The following is a 15,200-nucleotide window of genomic DNA, read 5'->3' as shown; positions in this document are numbered from 1 at the left end:
ATGGCGAATGGCAAAGAAGGAGAAAGTCACTTACATGGGGGCAGGCGAGACAGCGTGTGCAGGGGAACCCCCATTTATAAAACCATCAGATCTCGTGAGACTTACTATCACGAGAACAGTACGGGGAAAACTGCCCCCACGATTCGAGACCTCCACCTGGCCGTGCCCTTGACACGTGGGGACTATGACAATTCAGGTGACATTTGGGTGGGGACACAGCCAAACCATATCACTCAGGCTGGTCTGGAATTCCTGGCCTCAAGCCTTGCTGCAGAAGGTGACACAGTGCCCGGAATCCCACATGTCCACTTATCCGGGACAGCCGGCTGCCTGTGCCTTGCCTTTGCAGACACTGCTCTCAGAGCAGAGCACTCTGACCGCGGCGCCTTCCTTGAGGAGAGATCTGCTCCTGGCATGGGCGTTCTGCAGCACTGGGCTGCCACCCGCGCGCATGAGGGTCTGCCGGGTGAGCAGATGACCCCGGGAGCCCGGCGCCGTCAGGAGCCCTGGGTGGAGGGTCCCTGCCCCTGACAGCTGTCTCCACACGCACAGAATCCCCTTGCTGTGAGGTCTCCTGGGCCCTGCTATCAAGCATTAGTTTCAACTAAAACCCAGCAAAACAAGGGTTTTTTTTTTTTTTTTTTTTTTTTCCCAGTCTTTAAAAAGAGGAGAAAACATGAAAGAGGAAGAACGACGGGGGTGGTCCCACTGGGGTCCACGATCCTGAGCTGCCTCCCCACGGGACGTGGTGCCCGCAAGCCCCGCACTTACCTCGTTGGGCTCCCAAAGCCAGACATCAAAGGTCGGCTTCCGCAGGGCCTCGACGGTCTCTGGAGAGAGCAGGTACTAGAAAGGACAGGAGTTCTGTGTTAACCAGGTGCTGGGGGACTGTGACGGCAATGTGCATGCTGGGATGTTTCTTATTCTCCCGTTCTCTTTCTTTCTTTTTTTTTGAGATGGAGTCTCGCTGTGTTGCCCAGGTTGGAGTGCAGTGGAGTAATATCGGCTCACGGCAACCTCTGCCTCCCAGGTTCAAGTGATTCTCATGCCTCAGCCTCCCAAGCAGCTGGGATTACAGGCACCTGCCACCACGCCCAGCTAATTTTTGTAATTTTAGTAGAGACAGGGTTTTCACGATACTGGCCAGGCTGGTCTCGAACTCCTGACCTCAGGTGATCCACCAGCCTCGGCCTCCCAAAGTGTTGGGATTACAGGCGTGAGCCATCGCACCTGGCTTCTCCCGTTCTCTTTCTAAGGCACCTGCGTCAGACTCACAGGCCACATCCTTTTGGAAAGGGCCAACACTATGGCTGGAAATCCCATCAGTGGATGCCAGAGGCAGGGCGAGAGGGGCGGGGGGAGGTTTTGGGGTGACAGAAATGTTCCATATCTCGCTTGTGGTGGAGGTCACAGGACTAAACAAGTTTGTCAAAATTCACTGTACTCCAAACCTAAAGAACTTTACTGCATGTAAATCAGACCTCAACAAGCCTGACGATAGAACAGACAATAGCTGGGCATGGTGGCTCATGCTTGTAATCCCAGTGCTTTGGGAAGCCTAGGTGGGCCAATCACCTGAGGTCGGGAGTTCAAGACCAACCTGGCTAACATGGGGGAATCCTGTCCTGTCTCTACAAAAATACAAAAATTAGCCAGGCATGATGGCGGGTGCCTGTAATCCCAGCTACTTGGGAGGCTGAGGCGGGAGAATTGCTTGAACCCGGGAGGCGGAGGTTGCAGTGAGCCGAGATGGTGCTACTGCACTCCAGCCTGGGCAACAGAGCGAGACTCCATCTCAAAAATAATTAAAAAGGGCAATAAAGTGAAGTGTGGGGGTAAAATTCACTTGGCATAAATTCAAACGCCAGCTAAGAAGTTACTCTGAGATGCTCCCATCGGGAACCCATCCCTGGTTTCTGCTGAGAGCTAGAAGAGCAGGCCTGCTGACGGGGCGGTGCCCGGGGTTGCTTCTGAGGACATCAGGCTTTAGGTTAAGCTGTCGCAAGGACAGAAGGCTGTGGTTTTATACAGAAGACAAGAACACGCTTTGGTATTACACACTGTCTTCTCCCAGCTCTTACTGGATATTTGCTTTTGGTTTTTTATAAGGGGATGGATCTGGAGTGCTGCCACCTTTTACTTTGGATCTAGGCTGTGCTTCACGGCTCCCTGGGACAGGATCCTGAGAAGCGTGGGGCATATTTTCCAATGGAAAAAGGCACTCGTCTCCATTCAAAAACCTCAGATAAGGCTGGGCACAGTGGCTCACGCCTGTAATCCCAGCACTTTGGGAGGCCGGGGTGGGTGGATCACCTGAGGTCAGGAGTTCAAGACCAACCTGGCCAACGTGGTGAAACCCTGTCTCTACTAAAAGTACAATAATTAGCCGGGCACGGTGGTGGGTGCCTGTAATCCCAGCTACTCAGGAGCCTGAGGCAGGAGAATCGCTTGAACCCGAGAGGCAGAGGTTGCGGTGAGCTGAGATCGTGCCATTGCACTCCAGCCTGGGTGACAGAGTGAGACTCAGTCTCAAAAAAACAAAACCAAAAACCCAAAAAATCCCCCCGAACCTGACAATATCCAGGGCACCGTTTGGACCTGCATGGATAGAACCACTGACTAATGGACTCCAGTGGCCCACATGGAGGCTGTGGAAGCCTCTGCCGTTGCCTGAACCGCAGGCAGCAGCAGAACCCACCAGTGAGCAGCCCAGGCCTCTGCTGTCTGCGGAACCTGTGCCCGCTGAATCTTAGCACAACAGCACATTACAAATCAGGTGGGCCGGGCCGGGTGCAGTGGCTCAGCACTTTGGGAGGCCGAGGTGGGTGGATCACCTCAGGTCACGAGTTCAAGCCCAGCCTGGCCAACATGGTGAAACCCTGTCTCTACTAAAAAAAAAATACAAAAAAATTAACTGGGTGTGGTGACGGGCGCCCGTAATCCCAGCTACTTGGGAGGCTGAGGCAGGAGAACTGCTTGAACTCAGGAGGCTGATTTTGCAGTGAGCTGAGATTGTGCCACTGCACTCCAGCCTGGGCGACAACAGTGAAACTCCTTCTCAAAAAAAATAAATAAATAAAAAATAAACAAAAAATGAGGTGGGCCGGGATTTTGCCTGCTTCCCAGCTGAAGGCTTTGAGCGGTTGACCAGCAGCGTCTTGAGACCCTCCTTTTGTCATTATTTCAAAAACGTCATTGCTACTTCACCAAGGTTACAGCTTCTCTTAGAACTAAGAACACTTTTGTGCAAAAGAGCAAAACTGCCAGGACAACTAAGAATTGCTCAGAGAGGAGGGCCAATGTAGTGGATTTTTAAAATGTAGTTACACATTAAAGTTCTTTAAAGTAACGTTTGACTGTGAAAACCATTTACCGAGGTCAGCCTCAGGGCAGACGGTAGCACAGAGCTATTATCTCCTTGCAGGGGAAGGTATGGTCTGGGATCACTTTTGCTAAACAAATGTCAAAGAGGAAAAATACTTTGCCTTAGAGTAACCCGCAGCGTCCAGGGCTGGGAGCGGCTGTTGATGAGAATGAGCACACAGCAGGGTCTGGCTGCAGGGCCACAGGGCTGGGTGTGGGGCTGGGGACACAGCCACAGCCTCTTCTGGGCCGGAATCTCGTCTTACCTTGGGGTAAGTGGGAACATCGCGTCGAGGAGTCAACTTCTTGTGGTTATCCAAAAAACTGTACTTACAGGGGCAGCTGGTCCTAGAGAGAAGAAGCAGAGATGAGCTGTGGTCCTGCTGTTTCAGTCTGGTGAAGCCCTCGGCAGAGCAAAAGCAAGGGACAGACCGAAATCCCCAAGCCCCGTGTGGTCTTATTTGCTATGGGAGAGGAGTCAGGGCGGCAGCAACTCATTCGAAGCAAAATCCCCAAGGACCTGCCTGACCTCTGACCTCACATTGGGCTCTTGGAAAACACATAGAAAGTCAGATGTCGGGGCCGGGCGCAGTGGCTCACGCCTGTAATCCCAGCACTTTGGGAGACCGAGGCGGGAGGATCACGAGGTCAAGAGATCGAGACCATCCTGGCCAACATGGTGAAACCCCGTCTCTATATTAAAAAAAAACACACAAAAATTAGCTGGGCGTGGTGGTGTGCACCTGTAATCCCGCTACTCGGGAGGCTGAGGCAGGAGAATCGCCTGAACCCAGGAGGTGGAGGTTGCAGTGAGCAGAGATTGCGCCAGTGCACGCCAGCCTGGCCAGTTTGGGCAACAAGAGCAAAACTCCGTCTCAAAAAAAAAAAAAAAAAAAAGAAGTCAGATGTTGAGGGCTATCTTCTGTCTTAGATAAGCTTCTAAAAAACCTTTTTCTAATGTTTTCAAAATGAAAACATTCTTATTCTCAAAAATCTAAACAACACAGAAGTAAAAAAAAAAAAAAAAAAAAAACCAAAGTCCTCACTTTACCCACTTATTTCCCTAAATCCCATACTCTGGAAATCACTTCTAATAGTTTGGTGTATCTTTCCAGAATGTTTTGAAGTGTGGACACACATGGGTGGCCGCTTATACCTTTTAACAATATTTTAATTTTTATTTTTTGTAGAGATGGGGTCTTGCTATGTTACCCAGGCTGGTCTCGAACTCCTGGGTTCAAACGATCCTTCTGCCTCAGCCTCCCAAAGTGTTGGGATGACAGGCGTGAGTCACTGCACCCCACCCCTTTGCACTTTTTTTTTTTTTTTTTTTTTTGAGACAGAGTCTCACTCTGTCGCCCAGGCTGGAGTGCAGTAGTGCAATCTTGGCTCACTGCAACCTCTGCCTCCCGAGTTCAAGCGATTCTCGTGCCTCAGCCTCCTGAGTAGCTGGGATTACAGGTGCATGGTGCCACACCCAACTAATTTTTGTCTTTTTAGTAGAGATGGGGTTTCACCATGTTGGCCAGGCTGGTCTTGAACTCCTGACTTCAAGTGATCCTCCTGCCTTGGCCTCCCAAAGTGTTGGGATGACAGGCATGAGTCACTGCGCCCAGCCCCTTTGTACTTTTAAACAAAGATGGAATTGCACCAAATGCACTCTGCTGCAACCTGCTTTGTCATCGAACATATCATGAACTCATCCCAAGTTGCTCCACACAGCTTCGCTTCATTTTCCAAGTTTCTCCAGGGTGTGGCCGTAGCACATGTTAGCAATCCAATCCCCAGTGATGGACTTTTAGAATGTTTCCAACTCTCCCTGCTGCATGTAACGTTAGCAGATGAGTTTTCTGTCTGACTCTGGTTTTGTTTAGCACTGGGTATCGAGGTATCCCGCATAGGAGCAGGGCAAAGGGAGCCAGGCGTATTTCGGAGGAAAGCCGCCTCCTGGTTGCGCAGTGTGCTGGCTTCAGGGTGGTCCCCAGAGGCTGAATGAGGAGCAGCTGCCCCGGGAGGTCTGGCCGCTCTTGGGCCTCTGCAGCAGAATGCACCAGGGGGCTGGGCGGATCTGGGGACCCCCTGTGGCTGTGCATTTGCTTGGAAGTGAACAGGCTCCCTGTGTACTTGGGTGATGGTGGGTGGGGGTCACGCCTGGCTTGTGTGACATTCACCAGGCTGGGGGGTACTCAGGGAGCTGAATGCAGCAGAAGCTCCAGCGATTTGTAAATAAAGCCCCATCTTCTGGGAGATCCATTTAATACTGCATAGTGAGAGCCATCTAGAAATCCGTATCCTTTCAGCCCACGTATCTATCCTGGGGAATTTATCTTAAGCCAAGAATTAAACAGGAACAAACAGCTCTACGCACACAGATATTCATTGTGGCGTGATCTGTTGTAACAAAAACACAAGACCTACTAGAAGCCACCTGAATGTCCCAAAATGGGAAGTGGTTTAAACCACCACAGTGCATCCACGTGATGGACTATTATGCCATTGAGAGGATAATCACGGATATCATGCCAAGTGAGGGAACTTTACATGAGAAGGGAAAATAAGAAAGCTATGCACAGTATGTACTGAAAGCGAATGCCGAAAAATGCCAAGCTACGGGGAAGAAAGAGCACATTCGGGAGGTTTAAAAAGAGTGCTTGATTGTGGCCTTCCAGGAAAATCTATGAGTTGTACACCGGTTAAAATTTAATCTAGTTATTGCTCACAATGTCACTAGTAAAAAAAAAAAGACTACAAAACATCATGTTTTTGTTGTTTTTCAAAACAAGGTATCTATACACAGAAAAAACATCTGGAAGGCCTCGTGTCCAGGTTTAAACTGGGGGGACACTGCCGGCTGCTGTCATGATCGGTGCCCACCCTTCAACTCCCATCAGTATAGTTTGGAGGTTTTCCAATGAGCCTGTGCTATTTTCAAAACTAGAATACTCAATCTATTTCCTTTCTGGAAAAAGGGCCTTCAGTGTTATTTTCTCGGCATGCTGCCGTCTCTTCCCCGTGATAACCACCGCTCCAACAGAGATCCATTTGGTAGCCCTTCCCTCTGCTTCATGCTTGCAAAACCCATCAGAGTTGCTGCCACAGTTTGATGTGAAAGGGGGAATGCTAACAGATTCAGCAAAGTATTAGCAAAACCAACCAACAAAATGCACCAATCAAATGATTTCCATTGTCATCCAGTAACTGAGAAATTCCATTTACACATTTCTGAGCAGTCACGAACGTTTTCTGTGTAGTTAAAAAAATTGATGGCACGATGATGATTTCTTTGCTGCTTTTAACCTCTTTTGTGTAAACACTCGCACATGTGTTGTCTCTGTAAGTCTCCTGCATTCCCCAGGAGGGTTATGGAAATTTTCACCAAGCAAGACCGTTTGACTGCTGGAATCCTGCTGTTTTCTTGCAGATCCCAGAGCTGGGAGCAGAGGAGGGTCTGCTGGGGCCCGCTGACCCTGCCTGGCCAGGCAGCCCCTCTCTCTGCACCCCGTTGCCATGGGAACCAGCGTCTTCAGCAAACAGAGCAGCTGGCACGGAGCTCTTTCTTTTCATCCTATTTGGAGCTTATTTTCGCTTTCATTTCGTGGGGTCTCCATCCCCCTTCCCCGGGGCTTAGGCCAGAGGGCAAGGCCATTTTTTTGGGATGAATGCTGAGCCCTCAGTTGCTACCCCAGGCTCCTGCAGGCTCCCCAGCTCTGGGTGAACCCCACATTCCATGCTCTGCTCTCTGCCTGGCACAGTGCTGGGGGCCAGAGTGGCCGTGGCCCTGGGGTAGACCTGCCCCTGCCCTAAATGTGAGCTGGCAGTTGGACCTCTGTCCTCTTTGAGGGAAAAGCAGGAGAAACCTAACTCGGGAAAGTCAGGGGACAGCCGCCTGCTCCCGGCTGCTGTGTGCTGGACCTTGATGCCACTGCTATTCTCAAGGGGCAGCTTCTGGCGGATCCAGACCCCTGGCTCCGTGGTCCCACTGCGGTGTGCTGTGTGGGCTGAATGTAGCTCCACGTTTCAGGCTCACACTGGCCATTTGTGTGGAACGGCGCTGAGCTACCTCCACCCTGTCTGGGGTCTTTATTCTCTTCCCAGAGGCAAGAACGCTGGCCTCCGGCTGGGCTGCCATCTCGGGAAGGCCCCCCCACCCCCACCCCTGCCTTTTGCAGCTCCTCTCCCCAGCCATCCAGGGAAGTCCCAGCTTAACAAGACTGGTCCCAGGGGCCCCACACTGCTGCAGGCTCTCATAAGTAAGATGTACCTCTGCTGTTGACAAAGACGAAAGAGACAACGCACACAGCTCAGTGTCTCTATTCTGAGTTCCCTTCTACATAGAGAAACAGGAAGGGGTTTTGTGTGTGGGGGCTGCCGGCTCTGCGACGAGGGCCTGGGGCACGTGATGCGGCTGGGGATTAGACCAGAACCCAGGAGGCTGAATTTGTGTTTTTCTCAGTGTGTCGACGACGCTTGAGAATTTTTACCCTGTTCCGTTTTGGATGCAAGAATCCCATTTACCTGTCTCTCACCTACAGGGGAGGCTGCCAGAGCTGTCAGCTGAGAACATCGCCTCCAGAAGCTGATGGGACGCCAGGAAGTCTCCTTCTCTTTGGTTAATGGCGCTGTGGGTTCTAAAAATGTACTCCCGGGGGAAGTGCGAATGCACCTCTGTTACTCAGATGGGCCCAAGTGCTCCCCGCAACCCGGCGTGCCTGACGGGCACCTGGGGGCTGATGTCTCACTGGAGTTCCTGGTGGCTTCCTCTGTGTGCTCTGAAATCGGTGTTATCCTCCCACGTGGGGTGTTACGGGCTGAAGTACATCTCCCTCCAAAAGTCGTATGTTGAAGTCCTAACCCTGCTGCCTGTGAGGGTGACCTCATTTGGGGTCATGGCTGTTGCAGATGTAGTTAAGGTGATGTCATCCTGGAGGGGGGTGACCCCTACTCCAATAGGATGGGTGTCCTTACAAAAAGGGGGAATTTGGAGAGAACAGATGGGAGCACCAGGTGAAGAAGCAGGCAGAGATCCCCAAGCCAAGGAGCCACCGGCAGCCACCGGAGGCCAAGGGAGACCAGGAAGGACCCTCCCCTGGGACCGTCAGAGGTGGCAGGGCCTGCTGCCACCTTGATTTTGGACTTGTGGCCTCCAGAACTATGTGGCAATACATTTCTATTGTTTTAAACTGCCCAGTTTATGATAATTCGTTACGCAGCCCCAGGAAATGACTACGACTTCGATAAAAATAATTCCCCCCTGCAACCTAACCTGCAGGACCAGTGCACACCAGAAACCACGCCAGGAGCGGCGTGTGATCCGAGCACTCGCCTTGCTTTCTACAGAGCAGGTGCCCGTCAGGCACAGCAGGGGCAAGACCTGTGAGGCTGGAGGCTGCCTCCCTACTTACTCCTGCGGCTGTGGGAGGGCAGCAAATGCAGTTGTTTAAGGGATAAGAGGCTGCATTCTACAAATACCTCCAGAAAGTGCTCAGGGACACACAGTTGTGGGTGAGGAGCTGGGGGAGCTCTGGGAGGCATGGCCTGGCTCCAGACACACCCCTCGGGGCGGTGGAGTTCCCGAACCCATATGGAGCCCAGAGGCCACTGTTCGGGGAGTCTGGTTTTCGGCTGAAGACTAGAACTCAGTTTTCGTCCCTCTTCCCCTCGTGCTGCTGGTGGGGCTGGAGAGGCTGGTCCTGCGACACCCGCAGCCCCTGCTTGAGGCAGCCCATCCCCACCTGGCTCTGGGCAGAGGGGAACCCTGCCAGGCAGCACCAGCCTTCTGCCAAAGCAGCCATGGCACCCGGGGCACAGGGGACAGCCACTGAACTAAGCCACGTAGAGCCCACGGCCAAGGGCGCACAGGTAAATGTGCTGCATGTTTGAGGCTGCCAAGCCCGGTCCCAGCCTTGGGGCCCCGGCTGTGGGGCCGCCCGTGTGTAACTTGGGAGCTCTTCCTCAGCTCACAAAGGAGGGACTCTGTCTCTCATCCCTTAAAGAGCCTCCTACCACAGGAACGACGAAGATGGATTGTTCACTCACAATTTTCCACGGTCACAGACTATGGCCCTGACTTCCCCGAAGTCAACTGGGCTGAGACATCCCTAACTCCAAATGAGCCCACGAGTGCATGGGACAGACACGTGGCATCCCTGTAGGACAGGCTCTCATGTGGCTCAGACAAGGCGTGCTTCCTTCCGCTCGGCCTTCCTCCCTGTGCCCACCCCGAGGCCAGGCCCCTGGGGCTTAGAGGGGACCAGGCCAGGCCCGCCAGCTTTCCCCTCACCTTGTGCCTCTGAGACCCTCCCACCTGCCACACTCCCTCACTAAGCAGACTGCCCTCAGTTTTAGAATCAGGGAATGATCGTCAGCATGCAGGGGGCCCTGGGACAATTCGGTGCAATGGCACAGGGCTGCTTCTCAGTTCATCAGACCCCATGAAATCCCGCTGAGGCCGGGCAGTGGCACTCTGGGGAACCATGAGCCACATCATATGCCTGTGGTCTCTGGGCTGGCACCAGCGGGCCTGGAGGTAAAGCCCGGAGGTGTGAGCGGGTCCTGTGTGCCCCTCACTCAGCACAGCGCCTGCACACAGTAAGCGCTCAATGGGTGCGCTCTGCTCATTGTCACCGCCGTCTCTTTGCTACTACGTGCATTTCCATCCCCAGTTTGGATGTGATTCATCCACACGTGTCCTGACCCTGGCTCCAGTAAAGTCCTGCTGTCCATAAAACTGACTTTGGAGGCAGCATCGTGGAAGCTGGGGCATTTTCCCCACGAGTCACCGCTCACTGGGCCTCCCGCAGTGCCTGTGAAGGACGCCTGTTCCCAGGAGAATGACTTCTGTGTCCCCAGTGCTGGAGCCCTCGCTGGAATGCAACCCAGTGGGAATATCGCGCAGGGAACCGGCTCCCTGGGGGCACCAGGAGGCTCCTCCCCTAATGCCTTTTTCTTCTTGTTGTTCTGTCTTTAAAAGTAGATATCAACTTATTCCAAGCTGGATACATTGCTCCTAAGGCTTGGATCTGCAGGAGGACTCCTCTTCTGTGACGTTGTCTTCCCAGCCCCCATCTCCCGTATGTGCTCTTTTTTTTATTTTTTTTGAGACAGAGTCTTGCTCTGTCGAGCCCAGGGTGCAGTGCAGCAGCCTGGTCTCGGCTCACTGCAACCTCCACCTCCTGGGTTCAAGCGATTCTCCTGCCTCAGCTTCCCAAGTAGTTGGGGTTACAGGCATGTGCCACCATACCTGGCTACTTTTTGTATTTTTAGTAGAGATGGGGTTTCATCATGTTGGCCAAGCCGGTATTGAACTCCTGACCTCAGGTGATCCTCCCACCTCGGCCTCCCAAAGTGTTGGGATTACAGGCGTGAGCCACCACACCTGGCGCATACGTGCTCTTGTGTTAGAAGAAAGTCACGCCACTGACAAGCAGGTGGCGAGCAGGGTGGCTGCCTCCAGACTGCACTCTCCCAAGCCTGAACTGTACCGAACTGCACCAGCCTTTCTTTTAGAGAAACAAAGCCCACAGGCCCAGCCTAACTGGAATGGGGAGCCCTCACCAGGCCCGGCCGCCCGTGGCCCCAGCACAGACCCTACCTGCTGCTTCTGGCCGCCAGCTCCTCCCTCATCTTCTTAATGTCACTCTTGCATTTCTCAATCTCCACCACTTTCAGTCCTTCCACTGGTGACAGAGAGAGAGACAGCAAGGGGGTTACCACAGACGAATGCGGAGGATCTCTCAAGGCTGGTAACTAAGGGCTCCCTGTGGCTCCCAGGGAGGAAAATAGCTCAGTGCAGAGGTCTCACTCCTACCCCGGCTGCCAATACTCCGGGTGTGCCCGCACTGCCCCACTTAGCTCAGCCCCAACTGACTCCAACCTCGCCGGCATGTGCCGTGGCCACCGCTGCACCACCGCCTCCATCTGGGCAGTTTCCAGAGGGCAGAAGCCCCTCCCCACTTTCCACTCCTGGAATCTCAACTCTGGCGCCCACTTTTTGCTCCATACCCCTAAGCACCAGCTGAGGACATGGGACAAAGGCATCTTTTATCCCAAAAAGAAAAGAGGGGACATGTGGTGCCAGAGCATTAAAATGCAGCGAACGGCAAAGCGTTTTCAGCAAGGATTAAGATCTCATTATGGGAAAAGCTTTTCATTGTAACGATCTTCCAGCGCAGCATCACCAGGAGAAACTGTTGATTTAAAACAGAGGAGAAATGAACAGGCAAAGTTGAGGATCAGCAGAACCTGGGCTTGATCACATTCCTGGAGTTGAAACCGCCTTGGCCAAATGATGACTGAGACAGTGAAAGAGAGCTAACTTAACCGACTCCATCTTGCTCCTAACCTCCAAGCTGTCTTTGTTCATTCCTCAAACTAACTTTGGGAGAAACTTCCTTTGCAGTTTATAGTTTAGACACAGACTATAACAGCCCTTTCCCAAAGCAGACCTTCTTCTTGCCTGGGGACGAGACTAACATTAGCCATAGGATTAGAAATTACGGTTTAAGAGTCACGCAGCTGGAGGCTACAAGATTCTGACCCTCCCTAAATTGCTCCTAGGATCAGCGCTTGAGATATTTTGCAGACCCTGCAGTTGATGGATCAGCTGGCACCACTCAGATTGATAAACTGGCTCGTCAGGTCTTGTGGCCCCACTCAGGAACTGACTCAGTGCCAGAGAGCTTCTGCCCAGCTTCCGCCCAGGCTCACACCTGTAATCCCAGCACTTTGGGAGGCTGAGGTGGGCAGATCATGAGGTCAGGAGTTTGAGACAAGCCTGGCCAATATAGAGACACCCTGTCTCTACTAAAAATCCAAAAATTAGCTGGGCGTGGTGCACCAGTGCCTGTAATCCCAGCTACTCCAGAGGCTGAGGTAGGAGAATCGCTTGAACCCGGGAGGCGGAGGTTGCAGTGCGTGAGATCGCGCCACCGCCCTCCAGCCTGGGTGACAGAGCGAGACTCCGTCTCAAAAAAAAAAAAAAAAAAAAAAGACAGCTTCAACTCCCTATGATTTCATCCCTGACCAATCAATCAGCATTCCTGGCTCACTGGCTTCCCCCAACCCACCAAGTTATCCTTAAAAACTCTGCCCCCAGTGCTCGGGGAGACTGATTTGAGGAATGATAAAACTCTGGTCTCCTGCACAGCCGGCTCTGAGTGAATGACTCTTTCTCCATTGCAGTTCCCCTGTCTGGATAAATCAGCTGTTTAGGCAGCGGGCAGGGTGAACCCCGTGGGCTGTTACAGAGTCCTACTGCAAAGGTGTGCCTCAACAGTTAGGATACTATTTTTCAACCAAAAACAAACTGGAGCTTATGCCTCCCAGCGAGTGTTAAAATTCAAGATATTCACCCTTGGCTGACTGCACGTTTACCCCAGAAACGCTGCCATGAAGCAAGCAGCTTCGCACGGCTTTTCAATTAGAGTTGGTTCATAAGCAATAAAAAAGATTAGCTTTGTTACTTTGTAATCACACCTTAATTTTTATGCAGAAGGATACTCCCATGATGCCACTCTATTCCCTTTTTCATGAAGTTTGGCTCTGAATAACTGCTAAAAATAAAAAGCGAATGTTTTCTAAAGGAAAAACCAAGCAACTAGGAGCCTTTGGCTAGTTTCTAACGACTCCTTCCCACCGGAAGTCGTGCAGCTCCGGAAATGAATTCTCCCAGTGCAGGGGCCCCGGGCAGCCTGGCTGGAATCGGCCTCCTGGGGGGGTTCGAGGCATTTCCGGGGTCAGGGGTCAAGTAGGGGTATGGCTTCCCGGGACACTGCTTCTCTCTGCCAGAAGGATGAGGAATCTGGAGGATCTGGTCCTGCTGATGTGCTTCTGTGCCACAGAAACCTTCTCCGCCCCTCTTCTACTCAACGGCTAGAGGACAGGGATCTGGAAGTGCATGTGGCAGGAGCCAGTGTGGTCGCTGTCCTGATGGTCAAGTCCAGATGAGCGGCCGCTGGGGAAACACAAGGTACCTGAGGTCCGGACTAAGGTCTTTTGTCCAACCACTAAGAGTCCACCTTCTCCTTCGGAGCCGGGTCTCCGTTTTCTCCAGCATCGTGGGCCCCTCCAGGAAGCTGAAGAACGCCACAGGCTGTCTTCTGAGAAAAGGCGCCAAGAACACATTTCGGGTCGGCATGTGGATTGGGAAGCCCAGCGTGGCCTCCACGGGTGCTCCTTGGTTTTGTCTAGACTGCAGGATCCCACCCGTGCCCTGTGGGTTGGACACTGACGTGAGCAAACGGACAATTCAACATCAGTGGCAGGAAGGCGCTCAGTGTGGTTCACACGCGGAAGGCAGCACATTCCGAAAGTGAGTAGGTCTGGGGAAGGGTTGAGCATGCGGTGTAGACTGCAAACAGGGCAGCTGCGCCCTCTGTCCAAGGTCCATGGTCCATTGACTATGTCTTAAATGTCATTTTCCTGAATATAAAAAATCCTACGATCACTGTAGGAAGTATAGGAAATAGCACTTCAAAGAAGAATATTTTAAAATTTATCTAGGATCCTACGGGCCCAGAAAACAACTCAGTTAATATTATTTGTATTAATGTGTGTCCTTCCAGGCCTTCTGCCCACTCCCAGGCCTTCTAAATATTCATCCTGTTTCTCTCTCTCTCTCTTTCTACTACCTATCTACCTACGTACTCACTATGTATCCATCCATCCATTCATTTATCTATTATCGATCTATCTATCTATCCATTTGTCTATCTATCTATCCGGAAACCCCGTCTCTACTGAAAATACAAAAATTAGCCAGGCGTGGTCACAGGCTGCCTGTAATCCCAGCTACTCTGGGGGCTGAGGCAGGAGAATCACTTGAACCCGGGAGGTGGAGCCGAGATCACACCTCTGCACTCCAGCCGGGGCAACAGAGCGAGACTCTGTCTCAAAATAGAACAAAACAACAACAAAAAAGGGGGCTTTAAAAGAGATTTTTGTGAGCTTCTGCAAGTCACAGGCCACCTGCAGGGAAAGCTTTAAGGACGACTTTCTGAGAGATGCTGGCTTTGGGGAAAGCGGCCTGGCGGGTGGGGAGAGCCAAGCCGGGGGTCAGGGAGAGCCGAGCCGGGGATGGGGGAGAGCCGAGCCGGGGGTCGGGGAGAGCCGAGCCGGGGATGGGGGAGAGCCCAGCCGGGGGTCGGGGAGAGCCGAGCCGGGACGGGGGAGAGCCGAGCTGGGGGTGGGGGAGAGCCGAAGAGCCAAGCCGGGGACAGGGGAGAGCCCAGCCAGGGGTGGGGGAGAGCCGAGCTGGGGGTCCGGGAGAGGCGAGCCCAGGCTCAGGAGGCTCTGTGCTGTGCTCCTTCCCCAACCTCACTGTACTCTGGCCGGGAACCTGGCAGGCCCAGTCCTTTGGCTACAGAGCTAGTGAAAGTTGTTTAAAGACATGTATGAATAGAGCTGTGTTTCAACACTTCCTCCAAGAGCCTCACTAAAGAGCCCGTGTAGCACACACTTCCTGAGTGACGGAGGAAAGCAAGGCTTGGTTCTAGCATCTAGGCTCTGGGCTGTTTGGATGGCCTGTGTTAAACTTTGCCCCAGGCAGTCAGCTCCTGCCACGGCCCACGCTGTGTTTAGGTTTTGGTCCAAACCCAGAGCACGGGGACAAAGGGTGGATGGAGCAGAGCTGCCCTGTGCCCTGGCCGCAAACCAGGAAGGAAGGGAGTAAAGGGCCCTGCTTTAAAATCTCTCTTTAATGTTTCACCTCCAGCCAGGACGTGAGGGGAGGCGCCTGGGTGTTCTGTTTACGAAATAATCTGTAACGTAAGGGAAATCTCAGATCGCTCGAACGAGGCTAAACTTTTTATATCAAAAGGAAGAAGAGCTTTGAAAGTCAG

General features: G+C 52.7%; 1 protein-coding gene across 4 annotated transcripts in view; it reads right to left on the bottom strand.

The window, feature by feature from the left end:
- LOC105472577 (phosphodiesterase 9A) overlaps window positions 1-15,200 on the bottom strand; it is a 118,344-nt gene that overhangs the window by 21,282 nt on the left and 81,862 nt on the right. For 3 of the 4 annotated variants that reach the window (XM_011725950.2, XM_011725951.2, XM_024790024.2), the window contains 3 exons: window positions 10,955-11,039; window positions 3,630-3,711; window positions 772-846 (listed from right to left, as the gene is read on the bottom strand). In XM_011725950.2, coding sequence (XP_011724252.1) covers window positions 772-846; window positions 3,630-3,711; window positions 10,955-11,039 — 242 coding nt within the window. The remainder of the gene's footprint in view (window positions 1-771; window positions 847-3,629; window positions 3,712-10,954; window positions 11,040-15,200) is intronic. The other variant, XM_071095760.1, reaches the window with a different exon arrangement.

Source organism: Macaca nemestrina, chromosome 4, assembly GCF_043159975.1.
Source record: "Macaca nemestrina isolate mMacNem1 chromosome 4, mMacNem.hap1, whole genome shotgun sequence".
In the NCBI taxonomy this organism is placed as follows: Eukaryota; Metazoa; Chordata; class Mammalia; order Primates; family Cercopithecidae; genus Macaca; species Macaca nemestrina.
This window is presented reverse-complemented; position numbering and strand designations above follow the sequence as displayed.